Source organism: Mastacembelus armatus, chromosome 15, assembly GCF_900324485.2.
Source record: "Mastacembelus armatus chromosome 15, fMasArm1.2, whole genome shotgun sequence".
Lineage (NCBI taxonomy): Eukaryota > Metazoa > Chordata > Actinopteri > Synbranchiformes > Mastacembelidae > Mastacembelus > Mastacembelus armatus.
Window position 1 is genome coordinate 17,593,464 of NC_046647.1, and position 16,970 is coordinate 17,610,433.

At 38.7% G+C, this 16,970-nt stretch overlaps 1 protein-coding gene across 2 annotated transcripts in view; it reads right to left on the reverse strand.

Moving 5' to 3' along the window:
* The window catches only part of oprm1 (opioid receptor, mu 1), a 21,316-nt gene extending 6,207 nt beyond the window's left edge, over positions 1 to 15,109 (reverse strand). Inside the window, exon 1 of one of the 2 annotated variants that reach the window (XM_026309461.1) lies at positions 14,386 to 15,109. In XM_026309461.1, the coding sequence (XP_026165246.1) occupies positions 14,386 to 14,654 (269 nt within the window). In that variant the 5' untranslated portion in view covers positions 14,655 to 15,109. Of the gene's footprint in view, positions 1 to 2,165; positions 2,336 to 14,385 lie in introns of those variants that run through there. The other variant, XM_026309462.1, reaches the window with a different exon arrangement.
* Between the last annotated feature and the right edge of the window lie 1,861 nt (positions 15,110 to 16,970).

The window sequence follows — 16,970 nt, forward strand, 5'->3', positions numbered from 1 at the left end:
AAGTCCAAGCAAGGCATGACATTTGAATCAAGCTGCTTTTGTTCCTTGTGGTTTTAAATGTGAGAAAGATTCTACTGCTTGGTTGCTCAGATGAGGTCAATACGTGAGCTATTATAGAGCTCCACAGTGCCCCATTACACCGTAAAGAGCTAATCAACCCAAATAATGGAGCCATAATGAACCTATCTGGGAAATAGGAGCTTCTGCCCATGGAAGGCACTTAAATTAATCAGTAAAAGTAGAATTTTGCACTTTAGGTGTTAAGACTTATTTTTTTCCATTTAGGTGATAGTTCCTCTCATGTCTGCACATTAAAAACTACAGCCGGCATCTGGTTGGTTTAACTTAGAATAAAGACTGGAGACAGGGTGAAACAGGCAGGCTTTTTCAAATGGTGAAAACAAGCCCACCTACAAGCACATGTAAAGCTCACTAACATGTTAACATCTATTTGTTGAATCTATGTAAACACTGAGGTGTAAAAACACGTTGAAACGAATGTGATTTAATGTGCTCGCTATTGGGGTTCAGGGGTGTTAGTAGTTTTTGCATGAAATAGTTCTGTTGTTGTACTTTGACACATCGCTGCTGTAATGTTATTAAATTAAAGTGGATACACAAAATGACAATGATACATTACACCCACTGGCCCTCACTCTATTAAACCCCAACTGTCACATTCCCACTGAGGTAATTTCTGTTTTGTTCTAGGACTCTCCTCAATAATCCCAGATCCTCTTAACAACCAGCAATGACAGTTCATTAAATTCTGATTAACTTAAACACTGACAGCTTACTGTGATTGTTATTTCAGGCTTTATTTGCGCGGGGACCGATGAGACACCTCGAGACACTGTAAAAGCTGTCACTCTACACTGAGCAGTGTGCTGGAGCTGAAGGTAATTTCCAACATTCCCTTACTGACTTTGAGATTGTTTTTAATGTGGCTGTAGAGGACAGATTGTTTCTCCTGTGTTTTGTATGTCTGAGGTTTGCTTATGTGCAGCATGCTGTATGGAAGGTGTAAATTAAGTGAATGAGATGTTTTATTAATGCATTTTCAGCTTTAATTTATTCTTCACCTTTAAGGTTTGTCACATTGAGCATCGGTTTGTCAATATGCATTAATTATGTTATACTGCAAGATTTCTTTGAGGTGTTTATCGTCTGGATTTTGGGAAAATGGTCTATTTCTAAGTATACATTAGAATTAAGAAATTTGACCTTTCCACTTCCATACTGTGAAACTACAGTATATCATGTTAAACTAAGCTGTAGCCCTGTCTGTTGTAATCTGCTCATAGTAGCCTGCTGAGAAAATGTGTGTAAACCTGTGGCTCAGGATCAAATCCTGCTCATATATTTTCTCATAAACTCAACCACTGTTGTTTTAATCAGTGTTGTAGTTTAAATATTGTTTTCTAAAGTGGATTATGTATAATTTAACCAGCCTATGCTTCTTTTGATCCTTTTTATGTGGTTTTTGTAGACCTTAAGTGGCCAGGCCAGTGGCCATCATCAGTGCAGGGAGGGGCCAATGGGAATAGACTGGAATTCATTTTGTGTATTGCTTGCAGTTCATATTGTTGTTTTCCTGTGCTGTGTGTGCATCACAGGCACTAGTGAAGATATAGGAAACGTCCCTTTGGTCCTACATAATTAACTACCTGGAATCATTAAGGTGACATTACATTTGAGTAAAAGCATTTTTGCTGTTTCAGTTGTACAATATTAATATTGTAGTTTCTAGGAAACAGAAATGCTTAAATGACTTTTGCATTACATTCATTGATGTGGATCTTTACTGAGTGAATCAAACACATGAATATTTTAGAGAGTAAAATTAATTTTCATGCCAGCCTTAATTAGTTAAGTATCATTCATGCAGATACTCTGAAGGATGGTTTCTTGTTTTTGAAAGGCAACATAATTGACAATCTGTTCACCTCAGATACCGAAGATAACACTGTCTCATTATGCCGGTAAAGAGAACAAATGAACGTTTTTACAGAAATGATACCACCTATTATTGACAGTGACAGTGAAAGCACAGAGAAATCACACAGAAGTAACCATCTGCAAAGAGTAAGTCTTCATTAAATTGCTTCTCTGAATAAACAGCGTTTGACAGGCAGCCGAAATTGCTTCATCTGCCTGTGAAGTACCTTGCCTCGGTATTTTCTTGGACCAGTGAAGCACAAAATAGGCAGAAAGATGTCCAGTAAAGGCCCTTAAAATCTCCCAGAATGGTCCTTTTAGTGAACGCATGTATAATTCAGACTCCCATCAACCCATTAGAGATGGTTCCCACTTGTGAGGGAGATTTCTTCTCATTTCCCCAGTTTGTCACGTGTCTTTATTTCTCCGTAAATGAGAAAAAAACGTTTTGGTTATGGCAGTAATTATCCCTCTGACACTTCTGATGAGAAACAGGTTTTACAAACTCATCACATCTGCTCCCAGATGAGAGAAACCTAAACCTAATCACACAGGCTGCCCTCTAGGATGTGTTATGTAGACATCCCTATCATTTGACACATATACAGATATACAATTGTGGCAGTCATTTCCATTAACTGCCTGTAAAACAAGGACTGTTGAGGATTTGCTTTTTCACATTTACAAATAACCCTTATGGCCAAATTATATTAAAATACTTTGATTTTTTTAAAACCTACTCTCCATGGAGACCCCAAATAATAGTGTATTTATGCTGTATGACAAATTACAAAGGATACAAAGTAGAAGCAAAGCCCAGTATGGTCTCCTCTAGCAGCCTCATTCACTGCTGAAAGTGTGATGTAGAAACACAGAAACAGCTTTTCAATTGATTATTCTTTTCTGTTTTGGGCTGTTGTGATAATGTTTAAAGGGTAAACGTCACTGGGAATTCATTGATTAAATAAGGGTGGCCATGTCCCATATTTTTTATCATGGTATATTGTTGGCTGACGCAAATAAAATATAGTTTTCCATCCATCTTTTTTATCATTCAAGTCTGCTATATTGTTCAGATGACAAGGTTCTCTGTAAAAGTGAGAATATTCTTAACATTTTTGTTTCTTAAAATTTCAATTATGATCTCAAACACTAGTCACGCAAAAAAACTCTATGCTAAAAAGTAAATGTTGTAGGTGGTGATAATGTAATTGGGATGAACAGGCTAACCTTAGCTGCTCAATAACAAACAAACACTGGCCCAATTAATTCTGGCTGCCAATAATGTCCGAGCCTTGTTTCCTTCTGGTTCCATAACAAAAAAAACGGAGACAGATGTGAGCACACATGGGACATTAACATGGATCCTGCCCACACAGCATGTCCTTGGTTCATGAACGCAGCATGAAGTTGTTCAAATGTGCCTGAGTATTAATTAGTTAACTGCCTGTTTTCACATGAGGACCCTGCTTCACCATGGCAACAAGTGTGACCAGGCAAATGAGTCTTATGGTTGGCATGATTTTAAAAATGTAACATGGTGATGAGAAAACATCTCTCTGTGACTGAGATCTAACGTTCCTTGGCTTTAATGTTTGTCTGTGGATAAAAAGGCAGGATTTTAAGAGGCGGCGACAAGAGGAACCTTTTATTTTTTAATATCAAACATGATATCAACAAACTAGGAAATACATGTGGCATGTTATATATTGTTTTGAAGGTTTGGTTTAACGCTTCTGAATTTAGATGTTCCTTCATTTGCACTAGCAGCTGTTGTCTAATGGGTGAAACAGCAAGTGAATATTACCTCCTCTCTAATTGTCTGCACAGATCGTAGAGGGGAATATTAAAACTTGAAGATAAAAATAAACCTAGATACATTTTGAGAAAGTACTTAATGAGATGTTGAGTTATTAATTATCTGCAAGACAAAACACAAGTGTTTACATGGGTTTAAGGACTTGAACTTGGCAAGACTACTGTTTTTTTTTTTTGTTTTTTGTTTTGGATTTTTGAAATTCATAATTTTGAAATTCTAACTATTTTCAAGAGACTAATAACCATGTTGTTCATGCACCGGTTTCAGCTTTGTACATCTATATTTGGAAGAAACTGGTTATTTCAACAAATGCCAAGATGAATCCTACACACTTGTGGTCAACAGTTTGAAACAGAAGCTCATTCATTTTCATGGTTTTTGCTATGCTGCAAGCTAAACATAATTCATCATTAGCAGAGAATCTGGTCAGTGTATGTGTTGCCTTGTATATGATGCATGGGCTGCTGTGGGTGCAGATAAACCATTAAGTCCTGGATGCAGAAACGGAGGCTGCTCATGTGAACAGACATCTGTATGCCTCTGTCTCCAACCAATAACACTATCCATACACACTGTGAGGAGCATGATAGATTAGGGTGCACAGGGTGTCACTGTGTGCATGGCTGATTGCTGAGAATGTGTTTGTGTGGTGAGCAGTGAGCTGAGATTTGGCTCTCTTTTTACTATGTTGTGTTATATATAACAGGAGCATGCAATAGGGATAAAGTTTTCTATAATGGCATGTCAATGTTTTTAAACACAATATGTGCTTGATATATGCGTTATCATGCTATAGTGTATTACAGTACATTATTTAAATACCTGAGAAATATAGATTCTACTGCACAATTTGAAATTTTGACCTGGTGAAGGTGCAAGATGAAAAGTCAGTGAATCCCTGAAGTCACTAGTGTTCAGCCTCTGGGACCATGAATGTTTGTGCCTAAATTTATATCAGCATAGGCTCTAGCTCTAGATGTATTTTACTGGATATGTAAAAAAAAAAATTGACCTGCTCAGTAGGGCTGAAAAGAAGAGAGCATAATACATATTTGTCTTAGGTTGTACCACTGGGCTGACAAGCACTGAAATAAATACCAGATGCACCAGTCATTAAAGACAATAAAAAAGTGATTTCTCTTTTCTGTCTACATGACAGTGGATACTTACTCTTTTATATGTGTTAATCCTGGTTGCATACCATATTTCCCTTGAGGTACAGGTGGTAGATGAATTGATGTAAATCTGAGATTGTTTTTATCTCTCTTAGAAATCATTTCAGCATTTTTTTACCTCTTTTGGAAATCATTCCAGTAAAGAGAAGTGATTAGACAGACACTGCTGGGAAATTGCACCAGTAGAAGCACATCCCAAAATGGCCTTAAATGTTGGTAAATGCACTCACACACAGAAAGCTGACTGATAGAGTGCTTATTCTGGCACTAATATAAACTAAATTGAACAATAATATGGATATGCTTAAATGCATTTTGGTAATTCTTGTCTCCTGGTTTTCTCCATCCAGCCACCAGACCTACCCTCCTTACCTGACCTTCCCCACGCACTCACACACCTGATGCCTGTTTCCTCATCAGTTCTCTATATACTTATACCAGGCAGTTATATCAGGTCCCTGCTAGATCATGATGCTATAGAAGACTCTATTTTCACAATCCTGCCTATCCCCGTTCCTTGCTGGTACCTGCCAAAATAAAGTGCCAATCATATTTATAAAGCTCTGTTAAGCAATATTTTTTAAAGATTAAATTCAATGATCTATGTGTATGTGAAAAAGTTGCTAGAATGTCCTTTGAAGCTCTTTCGATTTTGCATTACTGGGAAAATTCAAATCATGTATAGAATTGGGAGCTACTTGTCCAGAAAACAACAATAACCTAAAGGAATGAGTAACTGGTGAAGAATGTCCAAATTCCAAAGAAAGTCCAGGTTACTGGCCAAAACTGGACAAAATGTTGGCTGTCCTCCCAGAAAAAATGTCATTTTGACAAAAATAGAAGAAAATTCATATATGGAGGAAAGTGGGGTCAATAATGGCTGCTGGAATGAAAAGATAAAGCACATTATAAACTAAGTATTTAAGAAGAGAATCCCAAAGACATGTTGGGTGACTGCTAATGGGTTCTCATCACACTCTGGCATCTATTTTTAGAAAAATGAAATTCCTTGAATCAGAGAGAGATGGTTGGCCTTGCATTCATTCCATGTCTGAGCTGACCGTTTCATTAGACATGTTCAGCCTTTTATCATCACAAATACTGTACTGTGCTCACAGGAGCTCTCAATGGTCCATACAATTATTACTTTGAATACTTGATTTGAAATGAATTTGATGTGGTTTTTGTGTGTGTGTCAGAAAAAGAAAAAATATGTCAGTATCTTTTTCACATCAGACTCTATTATAGTAGTGCAACCACAAAGACAAGCACAAAGCCTGAATGAAGTCTTCAAGCTCAAACACTGAGATCAAAGCTAAGAACCAGCAATGTGTGCAACAGGGTCGGCTGCAGTGTTAAAGATTAATGATTATCTTCAGGGCCAAATGTTCTAAAGCAACTGGCATTGTAAGAAGTGTATTTTAAAACCAGGAAAGTGGCAAAATATTGCAATGGTTGCATTAGTCTTTGTATTAGTAAAGTGAGTGTGTATGAGTTTCTTCTCTTTGGCACATCCTGTTTTCAGGTTGGCTTCTTTCCTATCAGCTCTGCTCTAATACAGAGCAGACAAATAGAGAAATCGAAACATACGTCAGACAAATCCACTGATAAAACTGATAAAGAACAGAGGACTGTGTGTTTGCATACGACTTTTATTCATTCATGTGTAAGACATTTGTGAGCGTAGAGTCATATACCAGTATACCTGCCTCGATGAATCACAGATTCCTCCCTGAAATGAACAAATGCACGTTTCCAGATCTGTCACAGAGCATCTGCTGTGACTTGCACGTGCACCAAGAGAACCAATGTGCAAATATACACACACACACACACACACACACACACAAAAGTAGCCAGATAATTAAAAAAGATAAATAGTTACAAATCTAAAAGTCAGAGGAACAAACAGTTTGGCTAAGTGTGTTTTAGACCCTCATACATCACAGACAAACACTGTTCTGACAGATTTGTTGCTCTGTACGGGTGGATGCTCAGGGGGCCATCGTGAGCTAGTCACAGAAACTCTACAGCTCACACTGTTATGAAGAAATACACTTATACAATTACATGTCACTTACAGAGTGATGGAACAGAAATGAGTCATGCCGCCATGAAGCACATTGCCCTCTGTTTTCATCATCCTGGTAGTTTTATAGTAAGGTCATTTTCAGGCTCCAATTTGGGTTTGTTTATTTTCAAAGGTAAAATTCTCTTTCTCACTCTGGCGTGCAATGGTGTGTTGCAGACAGACAGGAAATGCCTGTGGATTAGATGGAATGAGATAGTGTGTAACAAATGGCATGCATTAGCATAGTGAGCTAATGTCAGAAATGGATTAAATTAAGCAAAAATATAACCAGGTTTCTAACATTTGTGTTCCGGTTTCACTTTTAGGTCTGTGCTGAATACACATGGGTATTTTGTTTCTTAGCAGATCATGTAAACCTATACTCTGTTCACACAAGGTACCACGTGTAGTTAAAGGTACAAATAGAGAGTAAACAAGAACAGACTTCGAGTAAGCTACTATATTGCACCTGAGGAGGCTTCTGTCTGTGTTGAGGCTTTTGTCCTATAAAAGGCTTGCCTGGCCAGCTGTACCCACTCCTTTTGAGTGCCCACCCTCCCTTTTTTCTGTCCTAACAGTCAATGTTGCATTATGATTGAAAACATATGTAAGTGCTAGTCTGGTGCTAATCATTTACTCCTCTCTGTGTTCTTTGCAGATTTGAAGTGTGCTCAATGAAGGAAGCGTTTAATAAAAACATCAACGATGAAGGGTGACATATTGGAACACCTCTGATTGGACTCAGATTGATGCAAGGAGATCAATATCCATGGACAAACAAAAACAAAGTCTGGTGTACTGGAAACTCCGCAGATGTAGAATTGATCCACAGTCAATAGTGAAGGTACAATTTCACCCTCTTCTACTACATGCAAACTGAAATAAATATGTTGTACAAATTACCTGGTAATGGCTAGAAATTTAAAATCTATTTTAAAATTGTAGCTGTGCAAAAAAATCTTCCAAATCTCTTTTTGAGGGCTTGATATTTTATTTATTTACATATTTGTTGGACTATAAAAAAAACTCTCACCCAATGAAAACCACAACAATCCAAACTTGGCCTAGTTGAGATGTGTTGAAATTAATTTGAAAAACAGCCCCAAATTGGATAAAAATTGGATAATCTAGATCACGAGGAAAAAATTCACGTGCTGCTTATATTCACCCACCACGGTGTTCGCACAGGTTTGACAATCATTGTCCACTTCATTGTGATGCACTCTTATAATGGCTCATCATATTGTTGCTTAGGAACCCTACTGTTAATGTGCTGAAGATCTTCTGTAAAGGCTAAATGGTTGAGACTTGTTCATCAAATCCAAGGGGCTTCGTGCAGACTTTCTGTAGACTTTCAGAGAACCAGCACTGAGTACAGGCTTTATCAGACTTCACTGGAAATTACTCTTAATCTACAGCAATATGGATGTGACAATGCAAAAAACTAAATTACTACTACTAATGCTACTAGTACTAAATACCTTTATCACTATTTGTTTCTATATATATTCTATATATATATATATATATATATATATATATATATATATATATATATATATACATACATACATCTCTATAGAATATATAGAATCTCTATATATATACATCTCTATAGAATATAGAAACACATTAGGATTTAAGTCTCCATCTCATAGCACATTTCATCCACTCATGGGTCGTGCACCCTCGCAGATCTGATGTGTTGTCAATAACATATGACCAAAGTCCCCGCTCAAGTCCACAGTGTCCACATTTGTATTCAGCCAATAAGTACAACTGTTGTACAAAAGTTTTGGCAGCTGTCAAACTGCAATGGGGTTTGCTTCAAATGATGTCATCATTTGACCTCTTTGGTTTTTGTTTGCTCATCTTTGGCATTTTTCCACAATGAGCTATACATGTGGTAAATAATTTTTTTTTGAAGATGCACAGAAGGCTTGAAGTGAGGGGGTGGAGCTAACAGATTTGTCAAACTGATTTTGAGAGCTAATCTCCAATACCATCTGTACTTTGAAATGCCAGGCTTGATGAAGAAAGACATGTTTAACAGCACCTGTCATAACATATAAAGAGCAGAATTAGGGTAAATGAGTGAGTCACTGTTTAACTGACAGATGGACAAAAGAGATGAGAGCTCCCATCAATCATGACGTAGAGAAAGGGACAAAATCCGTCTTTTGTTCCATCTCGTTTAGTTAATTATCATTCCTACATTCTCTTCCCAGCTTCGTCAATGTGCTAACAATGGCTACCAATACTTTCACAAAAAGAAACCCAACCTTTATTTTTCCTCAATGTCTTCAGTTCCCACAGCCAAGATCTTTGAATCTAACTAATGGCTTTACAAATATGTATACGTTGTGTATTTCTTTAACCGACTGTCTTTTTATGTTTCTGTTGGTCTTTTTTTTTTTACTCGGTTCAAGAGAATACCACCTGCTGAATCTAGACCGTTTTTGCTATGGGTTTCCAACAGTGCCTAGTATTGTTAGTGTTGCTCAGAAATAGGAAAGATGGGCTTTATTACCTCTCTGCACTCACTGTTCATAATTCTCCAACAAAAAAATATAAATTTGTGCCTCCCTGTTGTGGACAGATGCTCAGATTTAGTGTAAGTCGAAAGCAGCCTGCCCCTCAAGCTGCCAACCTCTTTCTAATAGACACAGTAATAATTGTGGTCATTGAAATTCAGATGGCTGTCAAGCAATTAATCTTCATTACTCGCTTATGGTTTTATTGTTGCTGAGGGACAGAGGTTAGGCCTGAATATGGTTTTCCTGACCTGTGCTAGGTGAGTTTGTCAGTAGTCTAAAACAAACAAATGGCAGCATAAAATTCACAGGCAAGCAGCAATTATTGAGCTGTCCACTTATCATTGGTTAATAGCACCCAAGACCATAGTACACGTTTACCACTGCACAGCTGTTACAAAACCGGGGTCAGAGCACCACTTCACAAAAGCTTACAGGGTCTGAAGGTGTATGAGAAGATGTGCCAAGTACTGTACAGTATGAACAAATACAACTCTGGACAATACAAGTTATTCTGGGTTGGTAGGAGTTTGGGGGCTACTGGAGGCCTGAATACCTGAAATAATTCGTGCGCTGGATTCTCCCACACTATCTCGACCATGATGAACAACCACAAGCAGATCTTAAATGTATCATGCACGAGGATGTTCATGAATACGCATGAATGTTATCCAGACTTTCTAAGTAACCAGAACCTATTCACAATCACCAGAGAGGGATTTAAAATAAAATCAGTGATCCTTAGGTCTGATTCATATGCAGTTTTCCATTATAAAATAACTTCCATTATTATCTTTCATCCCACGCAAATGACTTCCTGTTAATTGTATTTGATAATTACACCAATTCTAGAAATGAAAATATAATGCCTCTTAGGAAACAGATGGGTTTTTTTTTTTTTTGGTTTTTTTTTTTAAATTTAAACTCTCATTTTCTGTAATCACTATTCTTCTCCACAGTGACCTTGTTGAAATCTTTCCCAAGGTGATTCCAATGTATGTTATAAATGACAAACTCTGTAGTTCTTGGCATGTGTGAAAATTCATTATGCAGCTAGTAATGAACATTATGGAGTCTGACATAGACAAAATAGGTGGCTATTTTCTATTTGTACATATTTCTCTTTGCAATTCCCTGAACAGTATTTTCGTACAGAAGGATAGTAACACACAAAGGAAATTTGACGTTAAAAACAAAGAACACACATTTGGTTTATCTAGGTTAGTCTGTTGGTGCTTCATATTAACTTCAGCTGAACTTATTTATTCACAAAACAGAGACAGTGGGTTTATGTTCCCTTACCACTTACATTCAAATGCCTTAGAAAGCAGCCAAAGAAAAAAAAAAAGACATCTTCTGGATAATTTATCAATGCAAACACTAGAAAAATGATAATCATGAAAGGCTTTAAGCTGTTTGGATTGTTGCTGAGCATTTACCTTGCAGCCAGTTGTTGACAGCCCATCAAAAACTGAAGGTTAGTTGTTTAAAACTCAGCCTGAGACCTAAATATTTGTAATGTCAGACAGGGGGACCTACAAGAAACCCATATGAGAGAAACATTACTGAAGCTATGTGGTGTTTTTGAACCAGATTGTTAAATCTCATAACATATTTCATGTGAGTGGGTTTAAACTCTCCCATAAACAGCAGGGACACCAATGTTTAGAAGATAATCTGACATCAGAGATTATGTTTTGCTTTATGTGAAGAAGAGAATTACAACAAAAGTGATTATGCTGCTACATGCAGTACAAAGAAACAGCAGTCTGGTGTGTCCAGGTCAGTGGGTGCAGATGTTCAATAGCCACTTAAACAAAAGCATCCAAAGTTTTAGAAACGCTTCAGCTGCTGAATGTGAACAACCAGGTAGCTAGCTGGATGGGGGATGGACGCATGGGTCTGGGAAAATAAATGGAGTCATTTTGCACTCATCACATTCAAAAAGCCTCCCAGTGTTTCCATGGAAACAGGAAGCACTCTACACTGGCGGCACATTCCTTGTGGAACCCAGTGGTTTCTGCTCAACTGCAATTGATTTCTTTCCGATTGAGAGTGTAGATCTCTGGATGTGTTTGTTTGCTCACAAGAAGTTTGCGGACATAAGTGCGGAGCATGCAGACGATGAGCAGACAGACGACAGAGAGATAAAGAGGGAGAGAGAAATGTTTTATGGCTTTGAGGTTATCATTGCTCAGACAGTGAGGGGAAAAATATCTCTCACCCACTGCTGCTTCTATTTAATCTAGCAAAATTGCATTCAAGGCCATGACTGTAAAGTGGGCATGGAGAGTCCAAGCCTACAGTTCCATTTACCAGTAAATATCCAGTGTGTGTCATTAGCTAAATGACTGCTCACTCTCAATCTGTCGACAGAGAGAGAAAAGACCAAGAGACATGCAAAGGTAAAGAGAAAGACAAAGAGGGTGGTGAATGTTAATGACCCTGATGGATTGTGGTTCTCAAACAAAATGAGATACATCCTTTACTTTCCTGTCATTTTGCTTTAAGTCTCATTAGACAAGCTCAAAAAGTGCAAAAACTGCGAAACTTTTCAGTCACAAACACATTCACAACCTGCGCACATACCCTGATGGTTATCTGTCAGTATCAGGGCTGATGCCCGTTTCATTAGTGTCAAAAGAAGAAAAGAGATGGGTGGGTCATCCTAAATTCGTTCCCACAAACCTTTCAGTGATGTGAAAAGGAAAGCTTGAGCAATGTTCTCCACTATCTATAATCTGCTTTGTAGATAAACTAGCTTGGAATGCATAATGCAGTCATGGTGTCTGTCAGTATAATAGTGCTGGTGACCTCCATCCATCTTCATTTCTCACTTCATTTTGTTGCTATGGAAGTGCCAAGGGGCAGATGTTTCTAAAGTAATTTGGGATAGAAAACATCTGGCATAGATGCAGAAAACATCCTGCAAAGACGCTTGCATTTTTCAGATACAGAACTATTTGGGAAAGCACTCAAGATTGAAGGGAGTTATGTGTGCAGTTTGGAAATGGGCATTTGTTTGATGCTGGAAACAGTGGAGAGGTGGGGATAAATAATAATGCTATGATTTAAAATAGTTGTGGCCTAATAGAGAAGTAATGTAGTGATGATGTAGTGAAATAAATCAAAGATGTTTCCTCCTCATTTTACACTGATTCCTCAAATAATTTAATGTAATTTCAATTTCAAATCCATCAGCACATCACACTCCACTGACTCCGGACCAATAAGGTGGATAATCACAAAAGTTGAAGTGGACCACCTTCACCTTTATCATCATCCTCCCCACTTCTGTACTTTTTCATTACTCACCTTTAATCTTTTTCCCCTCAACCCTAAACTCACATCTCTTTTCCAAGTCCATCTCTCATTTGTTTTGTCCTCATTTCCCTCCTCCACACATTCTCTCTCAACCTTATCTCCCAATTCAGTGTCTTTTATTAACTGAAAAAGCCTCATCTGTGGCCTTGTGGTGGCTCTTTGGCCCATGGAAAAGCAAACTGGTTCTTATGTTTCCAAGTTGAACCAGCTCTGAACTGGCTCGAGCACTGGCCTCCAAATGAGCACTCAGTTCATGTTGGTGGAAAAGGAGTAATATGAAATGATGCTTGATCAGCTGGAGAGCATTTGATTAACATGAACATATGTTTCTGTGTAAACAAGACCACCTGTGAAATCCTGCTTCTTACAATGAAATTCAGCTCAGAGGGCTGATTATCATTAGCATGACAGTTTATTCTCAGTGAGTGAACTAAAGCTGATTTCCAGGCTGATTGTTTCCTTAAATACTGTTAAAATCTGAGCCAATGTATGACAATAACTGTACAGCTGTGGGACTTTTGAAGTAATAGGCATTGCCAATAATGACTTATTTCTCCCTGCAGTGTAGTACCTTTATATTGTGCATGTCATATATTATTAAGTCTTACTTTCATGTGTAATGTGAATAAAAGGATAAATGTGGTTTGCATGTGGTTTTAAACAGTTTGAAATATTAATTACCGAGATGTTGAGATGTGAGAAGGGCAATAAGATGCATGAATTTGTCCTGGATTAAAGAAGGCTGAGCAGTTGAAGACATTAAATGGGACATCTAGTCCTTTGTGCATTTACTCTGAGTTTTAGAGATCGAAATTATTATCGGTTCATGTTTTCTGTAACTCAGCGATGCGGAAGCCGAGTTTTCTTCATCACATCAGCTCAACCTTTTTAGACCCACTCATCTAACAGAGAAGAAACTTAGAATAAGCACACGAAGACGGCAGCATCTGATGGGTTTCATGGTGCATTATGTTTTTGTTTAACACTCACGGGGGAGTAATATACGGGCAGTATCTTCTCACATTAGTGCGATTGTTTACTTATGGCACTGTCAGGGAATAAGACTGATAGGACTTTTACTGGATATAGGCTAGGTCTTCAGCATACTCTACATTATTCCTCTGTTGTTATGCATGTTGGCTGTGCTGTAGACAAGACGAAATGTGTTTTTGTACAGCAGTCTCTCTTTTATCCCCATCCCCTTTTTGCGCGCTAGATCAACTTGCTGCGTGATTGGAGACATTTTACGCACGAACGGCAGCTGAACTGGCAGCGCTGTCAACACCGCATTCACATGGTCTCTCTCGTCCTCTGAAACACACACGATCAGACACAGACGCAACCTTTATGTGGCCAATACTACATAATATGGTTAACACAGCAACAGGTTGGTCCTTTCTCATTTACGGTGATGCTAGAAAATGATAGTTTGTCCACAAAACATAAAAGGCCTAATTATGCGCAACAAAGCTTGAAACAAGACATCCACACACATCAGTGTTTTTGTGAGTAATACTGTCTTACCTGACGATGATATACATGACCAGAACGTTCCCAACCAGCCCCACCACACAAACTATAGAGTAGACAGCGGTGATAACGATCGCTATGATGACCGGGTTGGCGTCGTCGTCTAGGCTGCTGGTCACTCCGTGGTTCCCGTCGCATCGCGCCTCCGTAAAGCTCGTGGTGTTGTTGCCTTCGGTGAAGTTCTGACAGAAACTGGTGTTGCTGCAAAGCATGGGGAGCTGCCTCCGGTAATCCGCGTCCGAGCCGTTGCCTGCGCTCTCCATGGTCCTCAGTCGGTATGTGCTGGTGCTACGCGCGTCTCTTGCCTCCTCTCAGGTGCCTGTCGGCGGACTCGGTTACTGTGACGCCCCGCTGGGTGCTTGTCCTCTCTGTGGTGGGAGCGTTGCGTTTCAGGTGCAGGTCGGACAGCCGGTAACGTCAAATCTGACCGTGCTGAAGAATGTGGCGTGCGCGACACTCAGTTTAATGACGACCCTGGCGCGGCACAGTGAGCCTACACGGGGCAGCAGCGACGACGTGAACATGGAATAGTTCGCTCCCTTTTATTTTTATTTTTTTTCTCCCTAGGTTCCTACCTCTCTTCCTTCCTCCCTCTCTGCTTTCTACTACTTCCAAACCTCCTTTGGGCTCACGTTTGTTCTTTCCTTCATTCGTTCTTTGTTTCTCTTTTCTGTCCTTCCTCCTACACTTCAGTCCCTCTTTCGTTCATCTTTTCATTGTTTTCTTTTTCTCGTCCACTTTCTTGTTCCCTCCCTTCCACCCTTCAATCCTTTATCCATCCCTTCTTCTTTACTTGTGCTTCTCCTTCTTTCTACCCCCCTCCCTTTTGCTCATCTTTGCTTGATCCTTCATTTATTCTTTCCTTTCACACCCCTTTCCTTTCTCAGCATTGACCCATTCTTGCTCCTATCCTTCTTTCCCTGTTCCTTCTTCCTTCTTCCTCCCCTCCTTCCCTGGTCCCTTTCTTAATTTTCTATGAATTGAATTAACTATTACACAGTAACAGTCCTAGAGAATGGCAAATCTGAATAATCAAACATGTCAGTGGAACATAGTCAGAATGAGAACCAAATGTTGGTGTCAAGGAGGCGAGGGATTATTTGTCAAGCCGTTCATGCATGGACATGTAGTGCTTTAATGATTTCTGATTTCTGTTTTCTGCAGTCTTCTGTCTTCTAATGAGAGAACCCAAGTGAGGGAATGTGGCACAGTGTAATGCAATAGGGATTGATTTTAATCAAGATAATGTCCCTGCTTGTCTCATTACAGTTTCAGAGAGGCAAAGATCATGTACTAACCATGCCGGAGGCAAAACTGTTCAACACGATCGTTATTACTACTCAGTCTTAGTTGTATGTTTTCTTTTTACACTTGATTTAATCAATAAAATCCCCACAATTACAAACCTAACAACTAAATAGAGCTTCTTGTTGTTTAAGAGAGGGGTTTTTCTTTTGCTTTATGACACAGGATTTTTATTTAGTTGGGATCTGATATTACACTGATTTTCAAAATATTGCCTTTCAATTCCAGGTATAAAAAAAAAAAAAAAAAAAAAAAGTAAAACATCTGAAACATATTTTCAGGGTGCTGTATTTCAGTAAGTGTTCTGTTAGCTGTGTGGAGAAACTTCCAAAGTAATTAATATATAATTTCTAGCTTAAATATGGGAATGAGTATTATTTTAAAACACTGGTGAACCTGGCTCCAATAGTTCTGTTGCATGAAATGAGGACAGCTTATAAATCTTCTTTAATATCAGCGGCATAAATCGTGGTTTGTTGCCACTCATGCTGTAAAGTACAGACCTAAAGAATAACCGTTATTTGCAAATTCTGGTCTCTTACACTCATTCCCACGGAGACACTTGACCAAGTGCTTTGAAGTGCGAAGTGGCTGACACTGTGTGTTTGAAGACACAGTCACCCTCTTTGTAATGTCATCATTATTCTTCTGAAGTGCTGCCACCTCATTTATTATTCTTGGGTGAAGCATTTGGAGGTAGGGACTTCATCCTGTTGCCATGGTGAGGATGAATATTTTCACTGTCCCAACACCTTCACAGGTGCCACAGGTAGTCGCTAACCCTGCAGACACAGCGTATTGGATATGTTGAATAGTGTGACTATAATCATAAAATTCACAGCACTTCATCTGCCTGCACAAATAGGATAAAACCACAAAGTGTGGAAACAGTGATTATTTCGATCTACAACAAACTGCAATAAATCCCTCAGCTACAGTCCCTTTCATTATTTTAATTCAAAAAGAAAAAGCAGTCAAAGGTGGTGCACGTGAATATGTCAGAGGTATGAAGTGCAATCGTGCCCTAATAAGTTTGACACACAGTACTGACAATTTTTACTTGTGATTTCAATGTGAAATCTAATTTTTGAAGTTTACACAAGAATCAAGTAACTAAATAGCACAGACTGTTAACAGTATTCAGCAAGGCACTGTGCCATGCAGCTGTGCTGTGAATGGTGTCTGTTACCAAACACAGAAACAGACACATGCATCACTGCCTTACTAGAAGCACTGTCCTAATGGCCTCACAGCATTTTCTCATCCATCTTCTT